The sequence below is a fragment of the Humulus lupulus genome, chromosome 9 (genome assembly GCF_963169125.1).
Source record: "Humulus lupulus chromosome 9, drHumLupu1.1, whole genome shotgun sequence".
In the NCBI taxonomy this organism is placed as follows: domain Eukaryota; kingdom Viridiplantae; phylum Streptophyta; class Magnoliopsida; order Rosales; family Cannabaceae; genus Humulus; species Humulus lupulus.
This window is the reverse complement of record NC_084801.1, coordinates 108,155,830-108,176,463: the sequence shown is the minus strand read 5'-3', so window position 1 is coordinate 108,176,463 and position 20,634 is coordinate 108,155,830. Positions and strand designations below refer to the sequence as shown.

At 39.5% G+C, this 20,634-nt stretch overlaps 2 protein-coding genes and 1 non-coding gene across 3 annotated transcripts; 1 reads left to right on the top strand and 2 right to left on the bottom strand.

Moving 5' to 3' along the window:
• Positions 1-993: 993 nt before the first annotated feature.
• LOC133799925 (uncharacterized) lies at positions 994-1,599 on the bottom strand. Its single transcript, XM_062237913.1, has 2 exons — positions 1,256-1,599; positions 994-1,189 (listed from the first exon to the last, which is right to left on the bottom strand). The coding sequence occupies exons 1-2, from the start codon at positions 1,597-1,599 to the stop codon at positions 994-996; spliced, it is 540 nt and encodes a 179-aa protein (XP_062093897.1).
• A 3,660-nt stretch (positions 1,600-5,259) lies between these two features.
• Positions 5,260-6,146, bottom strand: LOC133799924 (uncharacterized). The gene is made up of 2 exons (XM_062237912.1): positions 5,475-6,146; positions 5,260-5,373 (listed from the first exon to the last, which is right to left on the bottom strand). The coding sequence occupies exons 1-2, from the start codon at positions 6,144-6,146 to the stop codon at positions 5,260-5,262; spliced, it is 786 nt and encodes a 261-aa protein (XP_062093896.1).
• Positions 5,707-5,813, top strand: LOC133802816 (small nucleolar RNA R71). Its single transcript, XR_009877563.1, has one exon. It is a non-coding gene; the product is annotated as a small nucleolar RNA R71 (small nucleolar RNA).
• Positions 6,147-20,634: the final 14,488 nt, after the last annotated feature.

Genomic DNA, 20,634 nt, shown 5'->3' with positions numbered 1-20,634 from the left:
TTCCATGTTCCTAAAACAATGAGGGCAGCACCTCTCCTTGATTTCCCACTCTCCAAGATCACCAAATCACAATGAACAAGCAACCCAAACACTCACACCAAACATAACCACTCAATTTCTCAATAAAAAAAATTCTCAAACAATCCAAATCATCATAAATTCAACAATTATAATCCACCCAAGAAGCTCCAAACAACATGCCCCACTAATTTCTACACAGCCAACTATCAATTTTTTCCAAGTTTGCAATAAGAAATCACCTAAAAGGGTACGTGACACTTACTTGAATGTGAGACCTTCATACATTGTCTTCTTCTTCTTGTCTCCTTGCCAAGTGAAATAATCAAAACTCCATGGAAGAGTGGGTGTCTCTTTACCTTTTTTTTTCTTTGAAATAAAGGGTATGAGATGAAGAAATTGGTATGAAAAAATGAAGAGAAGGGAGGTTATGGCTGAGAAGGAGAAGAGAATGAAGAAAAAGGTTGAAAAAAATTGGGGATTTAACCCTATCTGCGAGACACGGGCCGCGGCCCTACCTTTTCAATGCCACGACCCGCATCAAATATCTAGAAATCCTGATGAGTCAGGGCCGCGGCTCAACTCTATCATGCTGCGGCCCATAGCAATTTTCTGGGCATCCTCGACTCCTCTTGTCGCGACTCACCCTATCCATGTCGCGGCCCGCCTACACCTAAAGAGAATCCTTGTGCCTCTGTAAGGGGCCATGCCGCGGCTCAATAAGGCTATGTCGCAGCCCTTAAGGAAAAAAAATTCATTGTATTTTTTTCATTTTTTTTATTTGATCATTTTTTGCGCTTTCCACGATTCCATGTGTACAATAATAAACCAAATATTCATAATTTACAAGTGCAAAAATTAAACTTAAAACTCTTTTCCAACTAGACTAAAAAGTAAAGAAAGCAATAAAAATATATGGGATTCCTCCCACGAGCGCTGTCGCTAACGTCATTTAGTCGGACGCTGAACTCCTCTTCAAAAGGGCTTCAAGAGGATAATTGACTTTGCTTGATCAAATGCACTGCCCAAGTATGGCTTCATCCGCTGCCCGTTCACCTTGAAAGGATTTCCATTCTTTCCTTGCACTTCTATTGAGCCGTATCGAAACACTCTCGCAACAGTAAAAGGACCTGACCACCTTGACTTCAATTTTTCAGGAAATAGTCTCAACCTTGAATTAAAAAGAAGTACCTATTGTCCAAGTTGAAATTATTTTATGACTAGGTTCTTGTCATGCCAAGCTTTGGTTCGCTCCTTATAGATTTTTGCATTTTCGTATGCCTCATTACGAAATTCATCAAGCTCATTAAGTTGCAAAATTCTATTCTCACTAGCAGCATTCCAATCAAAGTTTAACTTTTTCATTGCCCAATATGCCTTGTGCTCTAACTCAACTGGAAGATGACAAGCTTTTCCAAAAACTAAGAGATATGGAGACATACCTATCAGTGTTTTAAATGCGATTCTGTAAGCCCATAGTGCATCATCCAACTTCTTTGACCAGTTTTTCCTTGAACTATCCACAGTCTTTTCAAGGATACTTTTCACCTCCCTCCCTGTTTGAAATTTCAGCTTGGCCATTTGATTGGGGGTGATATGGCAATGTAGTGCAGTGGTATAAACCATAGCGAGCTAAAAGTGCATCAAGTTGTTTGTTGACAAAATGACTCCCTTCATCGCTAATGAGAGCTCGAGGTGTACCAAAACGAGTGAAAATATGTTTATGTAGAAAGTTCAACACAGTTTTACCGTCATTGGTCTACGTAGCAGCAACTTCCACCCATTTTGACACATAATCAACTGCTAGCAGGATATACTCATTATTGTAAGATGGTGGAAATGGACCCATAAATTCAATGCCCCAAACATAAAAAATCTCAACTTCCAAAATCACATTAAGGGGCATCTCATTTCTCCTTGAGATATTACCAGTGCGCTGACACCGATCACAAGCCTTCACAAATGAATTAGCATCTTTAAATAGAGTTGGCCAATAGAAACCACTTTGCAATACCTTAGCTGCTGTTCTTGTGGCTCCAAAATGCCCACCACGTTGTAAATTGTGGCAATGGGCAAGAATAGAATGCATTTCATCCTCAAGTACACAACGGCGAATGATTTGGTCAACACAATGCTTATAGAGAATAGGTTATTCCCAATAGTATTGCTTCACCTCAGAGTAAAATTTCTTCAACTGTTGCCTCGTCATCTCAGGAAGCACAACCTTTGCAACAAGGAAATTCACAAACTCAAAAAACCAAGGTACAACAAAATTTTCACTCACCCCAAATAACTTTTCATCTGGAAAGAAATCATTAATCTGCACAGCTTTCTCATTCTGACTCTCTTTTACTTCAAGTCTTGACAAGTGATCAGCTACCAGGTTCTCAGTACCCTTTTGTCTCGAATCTCCATATCAAACTCTTGTAGCAATAGAACCCATCTGATTAAGCGAGGCTTTGCATCTTTCTTAGTCATCAAGTACTTGATAGCGGAGTGATCAGTATACACAATAACCTTATTACCAATCAGATAAGGTTTTTAACTTGTCAAAAGCAAACACTATGGCTAGCAACTCTTTTTATGTTGTGGTGTAATTCAATTGTGCATCATTGATAGTTCTACTAGCATAGTAAATGGAGCGAAATACCTTGTCAATATGCTGCCCCAAAACTGCACCCACAGCATAATCATTAGCGTCACACATCAATTCAAACGGTAAGTCCCAGTATGGAGCCACAACAATAGGTGCGGATATCAGCTTCTCCTTGGGTACCTTGAAAGCATGAAGGCACTCCTCATTAAAATCAAAAACCACACCATTCATCAACAGTGAAGAAAAGGGGCTTAGACACTTTAGAAAAATCTTTGATGAATCTTCGATAAAACCTTGCGTGGCCAAGGAAACTTCTTACACCTTTCACTAACACCGGAGGTGGTAATTTCTCAATTGTTGCAATTTTTGCTTTATCCACCTCAATACCATCTCTAGAGATCTTGTGTCCTAGAACAATTCCTTATTTTACCATAAAATGGATTTTTTTCCCAATTTAACACCAGTTTTGTTTTTCACATCGGTTCAATACTTTCTCCAAGTTACCCAAACATATATCAAACAAAGAACAAAACAGAAAAATCATCCATGAAAATTTCAATGTTCATTTCCACCATATCCGAAAAAATAGCCATCGTGCATCTTTGGCTGGAGCATTACATAGTCCGAATGGCATTATCCTGAAAGCAAATGTGTCATAGGGACATGTAAATGTTGTTTTCTCTTGGTCCTCTGGTGCAATAGCAATCTGATGGTACCCTGAATACCCATCCAAGAAACATTAGTAGTTGTGGCCTGCTAATCTGTCAAGCATTTGGTCAAGGAAAGGTAAAGGAAAATTATCCTTCCTTGTAGCCTTATTGAGCTTGCGGTAATCAATACAAATCCTCCGTCACAGTTCTAGTTGGAATGAGTTCATTGTTTTCATTCTTCACCACGGTCATACCACCCTTCTTCGGTACCACTTGCACTGGGCTCACCCTTGCACTATCATAAATTGGGTAGATCACCCCGACGTCCAACCATTTAAGGATCTGCTCAAGTACAACCTCCTTCATAGCTGGATTGAGTCTTCTTTGAGCCTCTATAGATGGCTTTCTATCTTCCTCCAATAAAACTTTATGCATTACTGTTGAAGGACTTATTCCTCTGATATCCGCCAATGTACACCCAATGGCCAAATTATTATCCCGTAAAACCCTCAACAATTTCTCCAATTCAGTTTTTGAGAGGTCAGCTGAAACAATTACAGGTAAAGTCTCCTTCTCTCCCAAGTATGCATGACACAAATGATCTGGAAGAGCCTTTAATTCCAATTACGGTGACTGCTAAATAGATGTTAATGGTCGTTCGGGTCCCTCCGCCTACTCTTCAAACATCTTCCTGTACGGTTGGTAAGAGTTAATCCAATTTACATATTCTCTCTTCTCAGCATCATCATCTTCCTCACACCCTATCAACACCGCCTCTAGGGTATCACTACTCACCCTTCTTTTAGAGACTACTTTATCTATCACATCCACACTATAGCAACTGTCACTAGCCCTCAGATACATCATTGCCTTGAAGACATTGAATACCACCTCATCTCCTTGAACTCTGAGTTTAAGCTCTCCCTTTTGAACATCAATGAGAGCTTGGCCAGTGGCTAGAAATGGTCTTCCAAGAATAATAGGTACATCTGTATCCTCCTCCATGTCAAGAATGATAAAGTCAGCAGGAAAAATAAACTTATCCACCTTCATAAGAACATCTTCAATGACACCCCGTGGATGCTTCACCGATCGATCTGCTAATTGTAGAGTAACTGTTGTTGGTCTTGCTTCACCTAAACCAAGTCTTCTGAACACAGATAAGGGCATCAGATTAATACTCACCCCCAAATTACATAAGGCATGCTTACACTCAAATTTTCCAATTGTGCAAGATATAGTAAAGCTCCCCGGATCTCTCAACTTTTGGAGCAGCTTCCTTTGCAATATTGCACTACATTCCTCAGTGAGCACCATAGTTTCATAGTCTTCCATCTTTCTTTTCTTAGACAAAATCTCTTTCATGAATTTTACATAACTGGGCATCTGCTCCAAAACCTCGGTAAAAGGAATATTGATATGCAGCTTTTTGAACACCTCTAAAAACTTAGAAAACTGTTTATCAAGAGTAGTTTTTCTAAGCCTCTGAGGATATGGAGCTCGAGCTGGCTGGTCAACAACAACTAGAGGAATCTTCTCTGTACTCTTGTGATTTTCAATAACCCCTTACTCAACTGTATCAGACTTTTCACCCAAATCTTCATTCTAAACCACTGATTGTTGTACACTAGACTGCTCAATTTGTTTACCACTCCTCAGAGTAATTGCCTGAACTTGCTCCTTAGGATTAACTTCAGTGTTGCTAGGCAAGTTTCCCTGTGATCTATTATTCAACATATTAGCCAACTGCCCCAATTTTGTTTCAAGATTTCTAATAGAAGATCTGATCTCAGTCATGAACTGAGTTTGAGTGTTGGTGAGAGTCAGCAACACAGCTTGTAATTCATTAGGCCCGTCTGGTGGAGCTTGTGGCCTAGGCTATTGTGATGAAGAGGCTTGATTCATTGGTTGTTAAGGCATATTCTGTTGAAACTGACCCTGAATCTGAGGTTGTTGGCCCTGATTGTTTCTCCAAGAAAATTTGGGATGATTTCTTCATCCATGATTGTAAGCGTTGGAGAATGGATTGTTGAATGGCCTCTGAAAATTTCCCACAGCTTGAACCTGAGCTTGGTCCATAGGAATGTTATTATTATTACTAGTAGGACACTGATCAAAAGAATGAGAACCACCACAAATTTCACATGTAGTTTCCATCTGAATTGCATTAGCATACACAATATTCTACTGCAATTGTTTTGTCAACAAACTTGTGCTGTCAGAACAGTAATTGCATTAGGTTCATGTACCCCAGCTACCTTTCTAACCCCAGATGACCTCTCATCAGACCACTGATGATTGTTTGTGTCCATGTCCTCTAACAGTTCATAAGCTTCGTTGGCACTCTTACTCATGAATGCCTCAGCAGCTGCAGGATCAATAATTGTTCTTGTTGTACCACACAGCCCATTGTAAAAATTGTGGACCAACATCCACTTTTCTATACCATGATGGGGACATTTCCTTAATAGCTCCTTGAAACATTCCCAAGCATCATATAATGACTCCTCATCCATCTGATAGAAGTTATTAATTTCTCCCCTCAATTTAGCAGCCTTCGAGGGAGGGAAAAACTTGGCCAAGAATTTTTGAGCAAGGTCTTGCCACATATTAATAGAGTTTGCCTGCAGTGAATTAAGGCAGCTCTTAGCTCTCTCCCGCGGAGAAAATGGGAAGAGTCTCAACCTTATAGAATCATCACTGACCCCATTGTATTTGAAGGTATCACACAACTCCAAGAAATTCGCCAAGTGCATATGGGGGTCTTCAGAAGGAAAACCACCAAACTGGACAGTGGACTGCACCATTCGCAAGATCGCCGGCTTAATCTCAAAATTATTAGCCTCCACAGCCGGCGGTCTTATACAGCTTAGGACTCCCATTACAGTGGGCAGTACATAGTCTCTCAGCCTCCTTGTAGCAGGATTTTGAGCCTACCTTGAATAACCTCGGGAACCTCATTACTCCCATCATTTTGTGCCATCTCCACAGTCTGACGAGCCAACCTCTTGTTTCTTCTGTTTTGTTTGCAAGCCTTCTCAATCTTAGGATTAACAGGAACAAGACTGCCTACTCCTCTTCTGCTACGTATATAACAAAACTACATGAAATTGAAAAAGAAACGCAGCTGAAACAAATTAGAAACAAGACAAAAAATAACCAAATTAGAAATAAAATTAATTAGACTGATATTGATAGTTTTCAGTCCTCGGCAACGGCGCCAAAAACTTGTTGCGAAATTTATTGCTATGCAAGTGCATGTATCACAAATTAATAATAATCTTGGTAAAACCAAGTATCGTCCTCATGGACTGAATCACCAATTACCAATCAATTAATCTTTTTGTTTCTATTTGGTCAATTAAACTTTGATTCTTGTAATAATGCAGAAGAAAATATAAATTGCAGAAACAATAATTAGGAACCTTTTGCAAAACAATAAATATCATAAAAACCTTGATTTAAATAATAAGAGAGTAATTAGGGCATTTAATCTCATCATCTATCCTCCCTATTAATCCCTAATACAAATTACCAATTTCTTCTTCTTTCTTCCTATTTCAATTAACGAGTTGACAAAAGCAGCTTATAATCATGTTGTGAATCATAAACTCAACCTAAGTGAAAATTTCCTATATTTCTATGGTAATTTTAATCACAAAGACAACATTAATCACAACAACTCAAAAGATAGTTACACAATTAATCTAGATACTCTCGTTCCAAATTATAATTGTGTCCTGAACAACCAAAGATAATTCAAATCGCACTTCTCAGATTTTGATTCAAAAACATACAGGTAATGACTATAGATGGCCAATCAATAAGCATAGATTTCCAGGAATTGAAAAGAAGATGAAGAAGGAATGATAATTTCATTAGTTCATAATATAGATTCAAGTGATTCAATTAACAGCCCTAAACAGAAAATTAGTTCATAACTGCCATTCTAAACACAAAGAAATTCAACAAAAACATAAAGAAATAGATGAATAACAAACAATTGAGAATCCTCCTTGAGTGTTCTCCAAGCTTTTCAGCCATCCAAACTATCTCTCTCTATTCCTCTCTAGCCTCTTCTCGATTTCCCGTTTTTCCCCCTTTAAAACCTATTTTTTTCGTTTTGAAAAGAGGTGAGTCGCGGCCCTACTTCCACCATGCCGCAGCCCGTGTCCTAATTTCCAGAAAATTTGCACCTCAAATCCGCGGCTCATCTCTTTGTTTCCCTGGGAATTAGCTCTGCCAAGCCTGGCCCTCCAAAGCCATGCTGTGGCCCGAGTCTAAACTCCGAAATAATGCTTATGTGAAGAGGTTGGCCGTAGTTCCAAATTGCTCAAGTCTTGGCTCTTAAGGAATTCTTCAATTCATGCATTTTTAAACCCGAAAAATCAGCAATGCCTTCAAATCATGTTGAGATCCATCATTTATTGAAAACAACATTGAAACTTGGGTTTTTCTTCTCTTTTTGAACCAATTTCCTCCAAGTATTCAAATCTTCATTTTTATTCACTAAAACTGTAAAAAAAAAAACAAACAAAAGCGTAAAACTACACTAAATGAAATAAAAACAACATAAAAGAAGACTACCTAAAACACCACCTAACCATGACATAAACTAGACTCAACACCTGCGGATATGCTACTAAAGAGAAACTCTTAGTAATGCCGTATTTTTCACAAAAGTCAGTGAAGAGATCATTGTCGAACTGTGTCCCATTGTCTGACACGATCTTTTTAGGGAGCCCGAACCGACATATAATACTCTTCACCACAAAGTCTAGGACTCTTTTTGAAGTGATGGTTGCTAGAGGTTCGGCTTCTATCCACTTTGTGAAATAGTCGATCTCTACTACCGCGTAACGAACTCCTCCCTTTCCCATAGGTAGGGACCCTATTAGGTCGATTCCCCATACCAGAAATGGCTATGGGGATGAGATCATTGTTAGCTCGACTGGAGCAACTCGGGCAACTATGGCGAATCACTGGCATTTGTCGCACTTCAGAACATACGAGATTGAGTCTTTTGTTAAAGTGGGCCAAAAATAGCCTTGTCGCAGTATTTTCAGTGCTGGGTTTTGCCCCCCAGCATGATCTCCACAAAAGCCTTCGTGCACTTCTTGTAAAATGGTTTTAGCTTCCTCGGGCAGAACACATCGTAGGAGAGGCAATGAATGACCACATCGGTACAAGGTCCCATCCACTATTACATACCGCGGAGCTTGATAAAGTATTTTTCTTGCGTCCTTTCTGTCATCAGGTAGCCTTCTTGTTATGAAGTATTCCATTATGGGAGTCACCCAGGTCGGTCTTGTGTCGATCATTTCGACCTCTATCATTTCTTCTGTCACACTTTGACTTTCCAAGAACTCCACTGGCACCACATTCAATATCTCAGCTTCTTTGGTGGTGGCAAGCCGCTCCAAAGCGTCAACATTAGAGTTTTGCTCACGAGGTATCTATTTAGCAGTACTGTACTCAAATTCAGACAGTTCTCCCTTCACCTTAGCTAGGTAGGCTACCATCTTGGTATCTTGAGCTTGATATTCTCCCAACACCTAATTAACCACGAGTTGAGAATCACTATAGCATTAGACGGCCTTCGCCTTGAGCTCCCTTGCCATTCTCAGCCCAGCTAATAAGGCCTCATATTCGTTTTTGTTGTTGGACGCCTCGAATCTGAATCTCAGAGTTGTATGAAATCGATGCCCTTCTGGGGAGATTAAGATGATCCCAGCTCCCGATCCGTTCTCGTTTGATGATCCATATACGAAGATTTTCCATAACTCTTGCATCGGTTCCTTCAAGAGCTCCTCTTGAAATCTGGTGCATCCAGCCATAAAATCAACAAGGGCCTGACTTTTGATTGAGGTCCGTGGCACGTACAATATCTCAAACTGGCTAAGCTCGATAGCCCATTTTAAAACACATCCCGACGTTTTAGGTTTTTGCAACACAACCTTAAAGGTTGGTCGGTCATGACGTTGATTGAATGAGACTAGAAATATGGCCGGAGCTTCCTCGAAGCCAATATTAGATAGAATGCCAGCTTCTCTATCAGTGGGTATCGTGACTCAGCTCCGAGAAGTCTCTTGCTTATAAATATATTGGTTTTTGAGCATGATCTTCTTCTCAAATTAACACGACACTGACTACATTTTCTGTCACCGCCAAATAAAGGAATAGAGGTTCTCCAAACATAGGCTTAGATAACACTGGGGGCTCGGCCAGGTGCATTTTCAGGTCGAGGAATACCTGTTCGCACTCCTCAGTCCATTCAAATTTTTTGTTTCCCTTGAGAAAGTTGTAGAATGACAGGCACTTGTCAGTTGATTTTGAAATGAAATGATTCAAAGCTGCCACCTTTCCAATCAGGCTTTGAACTTCTTTACACGACCTGGGCGAGGGCATTTATAACAACGATCTGATTTTATCAGGATTCGCCTCTATCCCCCTCGTATTGACAATGAGTCCCAAAAAATTTCCAGATGCCACTCCGAAAGTGCACTTCTGAGGATTCAGCTTCATTCCATACCTCCTCAATATCCCAAAACATTCTTCTAGATTGGACACATGGTTATTGGCAGTCTTTGATTTAACAAGCATATTATCGATATACTCTTCCATACTTCTCCTGATCTGATTAGCAAACATTTTGTTGACCAAGCGTTGATATGTAGCTCCGACATTCTTTAGCCCAAAGGGCATAACTTTATAGCAATATACGTTATTGGGGTCATGAAGCTAGTGTAACGACCCAAAATTACTAATAAGGCTTAAGAGTCTTGATAAGTGTGACACGAGGACATAATTGGTAGTTATGTGAATTACTGATAAAATGCATGATTATGTGATATGCATGATCCTATGATTATATGGATATGTGAAATGCATGTTTATGAATATTAGATAAGCATGTGGGCCCCGTTTAGCTTGTAAGGGCATAATTGTAATTTTTGCCCGTTGAGGGCATAGATGTAATTATTTGTGATAAACTGTTGAGACTACATTATTATGTGGATATATTTGCAGCATACGGCATGAGGCGATCCTAGGGAGCAAGTTAGCGGGAAAGTCACAACGGGACCTAATACCCAACTCGGGGCGAGTCAAGGGGTATTTTGGGTAATAGACATTTATTTGGGTTATTGGGTTATGAAAATAAATAAATGGAGATATATTTGAAGTTAGAGAGTTTAGGAGGGAATATTGGGGAAATGTACCATTTTGCCTCGGGGACGTTTTTGGTACCCCGAGCCTTGGGATTAACTTAAGAGACTTAAGTTAGATAAGACAAAAGGTAGGAAATGTTTAGAAGCCCTGCCTGAACCGACTCTCCCTCTCCAGTTACTCTCTCTTTTCTCTCAAGAAGTCCTTCCAAGCTAGCCATTGAACCAAAGGATTTTTGGGCTAGGTTCACAATAATTGGAGCTCTAGACTTGGAGATTAATTCAGTATTAGTTGGTGGATTCAAGCAGAGTTTGAGGTAAGCTTTGAATGATGGTTTTAATATTTAAATGCTGAGTTTTAAGTGTTCTTGGGTCTTTGAAGTTAAAGGTTGAATTGGAGTTTTGGATAAGGTTTTGAGCTAGTTTTCTGTTAGGTTTTTATTACTGGGAACATATTAGAAATATTGGGATAGTTGAATTATGTTGTTGGGATGATTTTGGGTTAGTTTGGTTGAGATTTGGTGGATGAAAATGGAGATTTTTCTGGGTTCGAAGGGGTCGAGTCGCAGCTCTATTCTTGGTGTGTCGCAGCCCTCTAGAACAAATGGGAGCCAAAAAGAAGGGCGAGTCGCGGCATGGGGAGTGTAGGGTCGCAGCCCGTGTATGCTATTTGGGGAGGTTGAGCCTCTGGTAGGAGGCGGGCCATGGCATGGAGGGCCTAGGGTTGCGGCTCTTAAAGGAATTTTTGGCCTTGAGGAGGTTTAAGGTGCGGAAACTTAACCTAGGGTGCTCGGGATCGATTCCACTACCGTGCTTGGTGGAATTCGATGTCCCGAAGGCTAGAACTTGGTCCATAAACCTTAATTCACTTATTATTGATGGAATCCTTTATCATGGTTGTGACTAGGTGTACGCTAGGGCTCGGGGTAGGATCGTACTCAGAATTAAAGGTAAGAAAACTGCACCTGGTTGTGTGACTGTGTTGGGACTAAGGGTTCCCTATACTTGAATGCAATATTGTATGATGGTATTATGCCATGTGAACATGAAATAAACAGCCTAAGAGTGCCAAAATTTATATTGGCGCACAGGGCGCGGCTCAGCCACTGGTAGCCGAGGACAGCTTAATAATCACTAAGCTTGGTTTAAGCGGACCGGAGTCAGTGGGTTGAACACTGGACTTGGCCTAAGTGAGCCAAACACAGTGGATTAAACAGAGGGTGCATTCTATGGGCGTCGACCCTAGTTATTATATGATATGTGTTCAGATGTTAACTTGATGAATATGATATATTGTGTATTTGGATGTTAGATTGCTGATTTATCGACTATTATCACTGATTAAGTGAATGCTATGGCTTGCTGGATAATTGATTAATGTCTTGTAAATTATTTGGTTATGCTTGGTGAATTATTTGGTTATCAATATTGATTGTGCTATGATGTTATAGTTTTCTTGCTGGGCCTCAGCTCACGGGTGCTACGTGGTGCAGGTAAAGGCAAGGGTAAGATGAATCGACCATGGGTTGGAGAGCTATGGGGGCGAGGTGTACATTGTCAGTTGCTCGGCTGCCACAGTCGAGGGATTGTACAAGGACGGAAACCTAAAACGTGTATTTTTCCATTAGAGTGGTCTTGATTATTTATAACTTTTGGAAATCTTGTAAATATGTCGTTTAAACCCTGACTTGGGATCCCATATACCAAACATTTATTATAATGAAAATCATTTGTTTATGACCAGAATCTTTTAAACCTAACCTGTTAATGACTTTAGATTCACAATTTTTTTTATTTAAATGACTTGGTTAGTCTTGCACTAGTTTAAACGCACAATGTAACGATCTTGGTTATCCAGGGCGTTACAGCTAGTGTGTTCCTGGTGATGAGGACACCAAGACTCAAAATCCAAGTCAAGTTCCAGTTGATCCAAGCCAAGAGGGGAGGAATGATGAGGACACCAGTTTAGGAGCTTGATCAATATTTAGCTTCTTGTAATGAGTCTTTTTATTTTTAATCACGTCTTTTAGTCTTTGTTTATTTTGTGATAAGTCAAACATTTGACTTGTGTGAGTCCAATAGTCCTCTTGTCTTTAATTTCGGTTTTCATGAGGAAGACAAAAGGCTTGTCTTTAATTTCGGTTTTCATTAGGAAGACAAAGGGGCTGCCCTTAATTTTTCGGTTTCATTAGGAAGACCAAGGGTCTTGTTTTCATGTAATTTTCGTCCTTATAAGGACTGCCAAAACAATGTGAAAAAGCAGATTATGTTGAATGAAAATTTGTGAGTTTTCTTCTTGAGTTCTTGAAGAGACTATCCGAACTTATCAAGGGTATCCCTTGTGGCGTTCAATCCGACTTATCAAACGGATTCCCATCCCCGTTTGTGGCGTCTTCCTCATACCAAGGTTCGTGCTTGGCTAAGCATTGGGTCGCGGTTCCATTCCAATCTCGTCTGTTCTTGGTGGCTGTTCCATATTTGGTGTCGGGTTTCATCACAGTGTTGGTGTGGTTCGTATCACCTGGTCTGCAGGATTCATTGCGATCTGGTAATATCCAGAATACGCATCCATGAAGGACATGAGCTCGTGACCTGTCGTGGCATCTACCAACTGATCAATCCTTGGTAGTGGGAAACAATCTTTGGGACAAGCTTTGTTCAAATTGGAGAAGTTGATGCAGGTCCTCCATTTCCCATTTGGCTTTGGGACCAGCACGGGATTGGCGACCCAAATTGGGTATTTTTCTTCACGAATAAACCTGCACTTTAATAGTCAAGGTACTTCTTCCTCAAGAGCTTCAGCTCAGACTGTTCCCCAGCGTCTCCATTTTTGGGATTTCGCAGGCATATTCTTGTCCAAATTTAAAGTGTGCATGATTACACTTGGGCTTATTCCCACCATATCTTCATGTGACCAGGCGAAAACGTCCAGATTCTCTTGTAAGAAATTGACCAGCTCCTTCTTTTTATCATCCAAATTCTTCCCAACCTTTACGACTCTTGAAGCTTCTTTAGGGTCAATGTTTACTTCCTCGAGCTCCTCTATGGCTTGGAGTTCTGACTTGTCTTCGCCCATTCGAGGGTCAATGTCATCACGTGGGGCGACGTTACTATCCTCTACTTGTTGAGGTTCTTCCATCCCACAAGTAACTTCTACTTGTTGATATGTAGCTCCGGCATTCTTCAGCTCAAAGGGCATGGCTTTATAACAATATACGTTATTTGGGCTCATGAAGATGTTCCTGGTCTGTAGGATTCATCGCGATCTGGTTATATCCAGAGTACGCATCCATGAAGGACATGAGCTCGTGACCTACCGTGGCATCTACCAACTGATCAATCCTTGGGACAAGCTTTGTTCAGGTCGAAGAAGTCGATGCAGGTCCTCCATTTCCCATTTGGTTTTGGGACCAGCACGGGATTGGCAACCCAAATTGGGTATTTTGCTTCACGAATAAACTCGCATTTTAATATTCTAGCTACTTCTTCCTCAAGAGCTTCAGCTCGGACTGTTCCCAAGCGTCTCAATTTTTGGGATTTTGCAAGCACGTTCTTGTCCAAATTTAGAGTGTGCATGATTACACAGGGGCTTATTCCCACCATGTCTTCATGTGACCAGGCGAAAACGTCGAGATTCTCTTGTAAGAACATGATCAGGTCTGTCTTCCTTTTATCATTTAGATTCTTCCCAATCTTCACGACTCTTGAAGCTTCATTGGGGTCAATGTTTACTTCCTCGAGCTCTTCAATAGCTTGGAGCTCTGACCTATCTTCACCTATTCGTGGATCAATGTCATCATGTGGAGCGACGTCGCTATCCTTTGTTTCTTGAGGTTCTTCTGTCCCACAAGTAACTTCCACTTCCTGGGACTCCTCACCTCCATCATTTATGACCATAGCTTGCTGCCCGAGTTGTGATTTTCCCTTCATAGAAATGCTATAACATTCTCTGGCAGTGAGTTGGTCACCTCTAACGGTGCATATTCTCGCAGCTGAAGGGAATTTTATTGCTAGGTGGCGGATAGAGGTTATGGCTTCAAACGTCATCAGCACAGGTCGGCCCAAAATTGCATTGTACGTAGCTGGACAATCGATTACCACAAACTCAAGTAACTTGGAAACAGTTCGCGAGTCTTCTCCCAATGTTACTACCAATCTGATCGTCCCGATGGTTACCGACCCTTCACTAGAAAACTCGTACAGAGTCATTGAGAGGTTGCCTTCAAGTCAGTTACAGACCACCCCATAATTTCAAAGGTGGACCTGAAAAGTAGATTCACAGAACTTCCGTTATCTACTAGTGTCCTCCAGACCCTCCGGTTGGCAAGTTGAATGGTTATGACCAATGGATCGTTATGTGGGAATTGGACGTGGCTAGCATCCTCTTCCAAGAAAGTGATTGGTTGTTTTTCCAATCGTTGTTGTTTTGACAACCGCTGTTCTGGGACAAACTCCATTCCGTTATGGGACTTCAGCTCGTTGATGTACCTCTTCTGAGCCCCACTTCTCATGCCTGCCAAATGAGGTCCTCCAGATATGGTGGTTATATCTCCCCCTACTATTGGAGGAGGGTCGACCTGACTTGCTTGAGCTCCGGTTTGACTTATTGGAGCTTCGGGGACTGATTAAGGGTTTGGTCCAGCAGGCTGATTAGGGACCACCTAATTTCGGGCGTACTGGTCGGCCTCACCATTTCCCTTCCTTTTGTCGTTCCCCCCTTGGTTAATCTGGGTAACGGTTTGAGCCGTAGCTGCAACGCTCGTTACCACTCCAACAGGCTGGACAGGAAGCTGGCTGGTTCCTGCAATGGAAGCTCGCGCCTCCTCTAGGTTAATCCATTCTTGAGCTTGGGCCAAGAATTCGTCCACACTCTTAACTCCTTTCCTTTGGAGTTCCTGCCATAAATCGCCCTCGACGAGGATTCCCGTCCTCATTACCATGAGCTTGGAGCTATCATCAGCTTCTCTAGCTCGTGTAGTGACATTGCCAAATCTACTCAGATATGCCTTCAACGTTTCATTAGGTTGATGCTTTACATTGGCCAATGAATCAGCCTCAACTCAAGCTGCTTGTGAAGCTTGGAATGCTTTTTTGAACTCGGAGGAAAACTTCTTCCACGAGCTTATGGAATGTCTCTTGTATTTCTTAAACCACTGCCTGGCTTGCCCGACCAGAGTTGCAGGGAATAAAATACACCTTAGATCGAGTCCGACATCGTGGGCCATCATCACGGTGTTAAACATTCCGAGGTGGTCTGACAGATCTCCATCTCCATCAAATTTTGACAAGTGTGGCATTCTGAAGCCTACTGGATATGTGGCCACCGCAATATTTGGAGCGAAAGGCTCGAGCTCATCCTCTAAGTCATAATCGGCTTTTTCCTTTCCAGATGAAAGCCTCTTCATTTTCTCTTCCATCATAGCTAGCCTCTCGAGGGTTTGATCTCTGGTTCCTAAGTTACTTGGGTGTTGTTCAACAGCTCCCATCCTATCGTATGCGTTTGATGGGTTATTGTCCCTCCAAGATCGAGTTTGATTTTGTGGGGCATTCCCATTATTTCGTACTATGGATGGACCTCCCTCTTGTCGAGTATAACTAACATCTTCATTCCGAGCTGGATTCTTTCTCTGCGAATTCAGACGATCACGCAAATCGGGTTGTGAATCGTGTCAAGGGCTTTGTTTTGAACTCAATTGATTTCTTAGATCGCCCTCAGACCTACCACTACAAAGACTTTCAGTCTAGTAACTTCCATTTGCGAAGCTTACAGCTCGCGGTTGGGGCCGAGCATCTGGATTTTCAACATGTGTCCGTGGGACGTAGGTATTGGCAGATGGAGGAGGATTTCTCCTACTGTCTCCATAAGCCGGAATGTCTCGTGTAAGACGAGGTGGTATCGGATGTCTTATAGGTGACGGGGGATGCCTTCTTGGTGAAGCGATCCTTGTCCCCATCAAGGCGAACTAAATTAGCCCGCCTTTGTTCTACCCCATTGTCTCTAGCTCACTGCGCCTGACGATCCGATCACAACGTAGGAGGGTTTGCTGGAACATTTTGTCTCTGTGAGCCTGTCCCAGCCCTTCCTTGTGGAATGCCATGGGCATTCCTAGGGACCTGTGAAAGAGGCACCGAACTTGGGGTCACGGTTCTAACCGACCGACTGACATGTTGATGACTCTTATAAGGGCCACTGTATTGAGCATTCTGGCGATCTCGCCCTGTCGGCACAGAACTTGGAGTGGCAGTTATGACTGATCGACTTGGTTTGGATCGATTATTCCTGTGCGACTTGTGAGACCCACTTTGCCTCTTTCCGACATTAACTTCGGTTGCAAGAGGGGGTAACCGAGCCAAAACCTCCTCAATCCGCATGTCTGCCTTAGTGAGATGGGTTCTTAATTGCATGTTTTCCAACTCGACGGCAGTTAAGTAGTCTGAGTTTGGATTCGGTGGCAATGATGTCAAACTCCTAGTGTCTTTGTGACCCGCCAGTTGCTTTCCCAGATGTTGCTGGATCTCAGGGCCACGCTCGTTCGAAACAGCAATATGATGGGCCTCCTGCCCACTAGGTTGTTCTATCTCATTATCGTGCATTGAGCGAGTGAGCACCATGATGAGAATCAACTGGGATTTTGATGAAACACTAATTTTCCTCTCAATGAAAGCACCAATCTGTTGACACGGTTTTTTGCCAACAGTGTATTAAGAAATAATAGGGCAGATTAGTGCTTAATAAACCGTAATGAAAAATAAAATGAATTCACTTAAGAACACAATTTTTACGTGATTCAGTGGTTAAAATCCACCTAGTCCATGAGTCAATATTATTGTTGTTTCTCTCTCTATTTTGGCAAAGTTTTTGGTATTACAGAATAATTGTCCCTTTTCCTGTCCAATATTCCCAGTATTTATAAGGGAATTTCATGGACAGGTTTGGGTAACCGCGTGAGTCAATCACGCATTTATATAATTATTACATTTAATACAAATAATTCACATTTATATTGTGATATGATTTGATCACAAAGTAAACATACTCCTAATATTTGAGATATTAAATATGACAGCCTGATCATAAATAAACGTATAAGGGGATCCCGAGTCTCTGGGGATCCTTGAGTAGGCAATATACTAGAATTACCACGAGTTGGATATCTCCTCCAAGCTCGTGCTTCAACGGCTACTTTAACATTCTGAGCTCACGCTTCATAGCCATTGCATCCTTAGTTCGGGTTAAGTCCAAGACGCCTAACACCACGTATGACCATGTGAAACTCAAGTAGATATCATTCCCTTGGTTATCTCTCCGTATATTTATTTGCCAGTTGTACCCGAGCTGAGTAAATGAACTCTGGCTAAAATTAGGGTACAACACTTATAAACACGTAGTGTCTATTGTGAACGTGTTCATAAGGATCTTCGGGAGAGGATTCTATCTAAGTTTCATTTCGGGAGGAAGTGAGCACTCGCTATTCTTTGAAGGGAGTTCAAGAGAATCAACGTTTCATCAAAATCAGATTTATAGAGAAGGGTACAACAAGATTGCGACAATAGCTTTACATTATACTTATATTCAATTGATTAAGCTCAATCTAGTAATGCAAAGAAAATGGGTCTTCACAAGTGGAACCACCCACAAGAGAGGAATTTAAACTTTACATGTTCAATTGGGCCCAAATAAAACCTAACATTTTATGAAAGTTTTATTTGAATTTTCCCACATTTTTCAAAACAAAAAAAATGGATCATCATTATACTTATATTTAAAGCCCAAATGCAAAAAATAACTTAATAAGGATGCTAGATATGTTAATTATCTTATTAATTGAATGAGTCTAACATGAAAACATATATGACATGTTACACAACTTTATGCATCATTACATTTATTACCAAAATAAATAAATCAATTGCTAAAATAAATAAATAAACAAATTGCTAAAATAAATAAATCAAACAATATCTAAAACAATTACTTGTGTTATCAAAATTAATTAATTACCATAAAAAATTTCTCAATTGAAAACTTACCATATAATTAATCAAACATAAAATTAATTTAATTGTCATTAAAGAAAATATCTCATATTTTTAAAATTTGAAACTTAGATATTTCTTTAGCACAACAAAAACAAAAAAAATATATTAACTAACTTTTATATTATATATATTACATAAAATATATACGGTTTTTTTTCAAAATATATATATAACATATATATACGGTTAAATATTTTTTTTAAAAAAGCATTCTAGATATGTTTATATTAAAACTAAATATACAGTTTTTATATATATATAAATCAGACCATATAAAACAAACTTTTCAGATTAAAAAATAAAAATTGTGTACGTAAACCCTAGGGTTTTATATATATATATATATACATTATATCAATCAAACATAAAATTGGTAGCCGCCAACTACTAAAAACAAAAAATAAAAATTTTTCAATGAACATTTTACCAAGCACTAATTAAGATATCAAAATGCATAAAAAAATATGACAACTTAAATTAACAATATGACACATAAACATTCAAAACATTCCTATCAAATTTCATGTACCATCCAATTAAACTTTTAAAATTAAACATATCAACAAACACATATAATCATGCATTCTTAATATCTAGATCTAGGCAACCTAGGCTCTGAGGCCAATTATAGGATCTTAGAATTTAAATATAGATGCATGCTTCCTATTATTTTTCCAAACACATAATAGAAACATAGAATAATATGACATAAATATGAACATCATATTCGTAAATTAACATAAACACAAAGATGTAGAAACTTACAAATACGCAGCGGAACTGGAACAACTCATTCCTTCAATATCTCTAACCCTTGATTCCTTTCTGTAGCAGAGTATTATCAAGAGATTGAACTAGATCAGTAACACAGTCTTCTTCACCAAGCCTTTGATCAAACTAGAACTAGTGTGGGCTAGTTCTCAACACATGAGATGGTGATCTAGAAGTGAAGAAGAGATAGTGGCCAAGAAAGGATTAGAGTGTCTAGTTTTTCACTTACCCAATGAATCAACTGAGACTTACTTATTCTTGAAAATCCTAGATGTCATATTCCTTATATAGACAACTTAATGGGCTTTATTTAAATTTAAATTAATTAAAATAATAAACGAAAAGATAAAAGCTTTGGGCTCTCACAAATGAACATGGGTCCAATCTCTTTGTTTTGAATTTAAATCTCAATTGGGCCTAATTCAAAACCTTTTTTTAATTAATTAATTAAATCCTTATTCAAATTAACTAATTATAATTTGAAACTTGATTTAATATTATTTATTTATATTGACACCAATTTATCAATATTAATAAATTTACCCAAAGATTCCCTTTTATTCTCTAAATCTCATATCTCTGTAAATTTTCCAAAATTGGCCTAGTCAACTTTAAAAATCCTAATTGATAATTAAATCAATTAATTGAGACAATCTAGATGATTTACTCAAAGGTGATGCGGGGACTATGGATCAATGAAATCAAGCTCCAATAAGTTACCGTGAATTTATTTACGAATAATTTCACCACCTTATTAATTCCTCGTGACTCCACTATAGACTCTGAATTGAACTCTTGAATTCATAGAACGTATTTTCCAAACCATAAATACGTTATCCATTGTTATAACCATTACAGCCAGTCAATCTTTATCGATGAATTACTAACGAGATGGATGCAAATTATTGTTTTACCCCTCATCAGTATTTTATCCTTAACTCCCACTAAGTTCCTTACAAATGATATTTCCGTGAACTTAATCACAGAAATGAGATCTCATTCATTTAACCTTTTGAACAAAGCAATTAAGAAAATCATATTTTCACTTCTCATACAGAAATTATAGATTTTATATCTATGAATAATACTCCCACTCAATTATGCTACTAAATCTCCAAGATGTAAGTATGGGCTAGACCGTAGGGTAAGCTTGTAACGAACAAGTCAAAAGATTTAAATAATATAATTAGCAGAATATTATCATTTAGAATTAAGATCGACTTAACATATGGTCAATGTTGTGACATTGATTAGATTTGATAACAACGATACTTATTTATCAATCAATAATCAATATCGGTCCTAGTCCGATGTAACCAAATATATCTAATCTAATCTACTTGGTCAATGCCTTGGACAAGATATCACACCCCGAATGTGTAAGTAGATCATA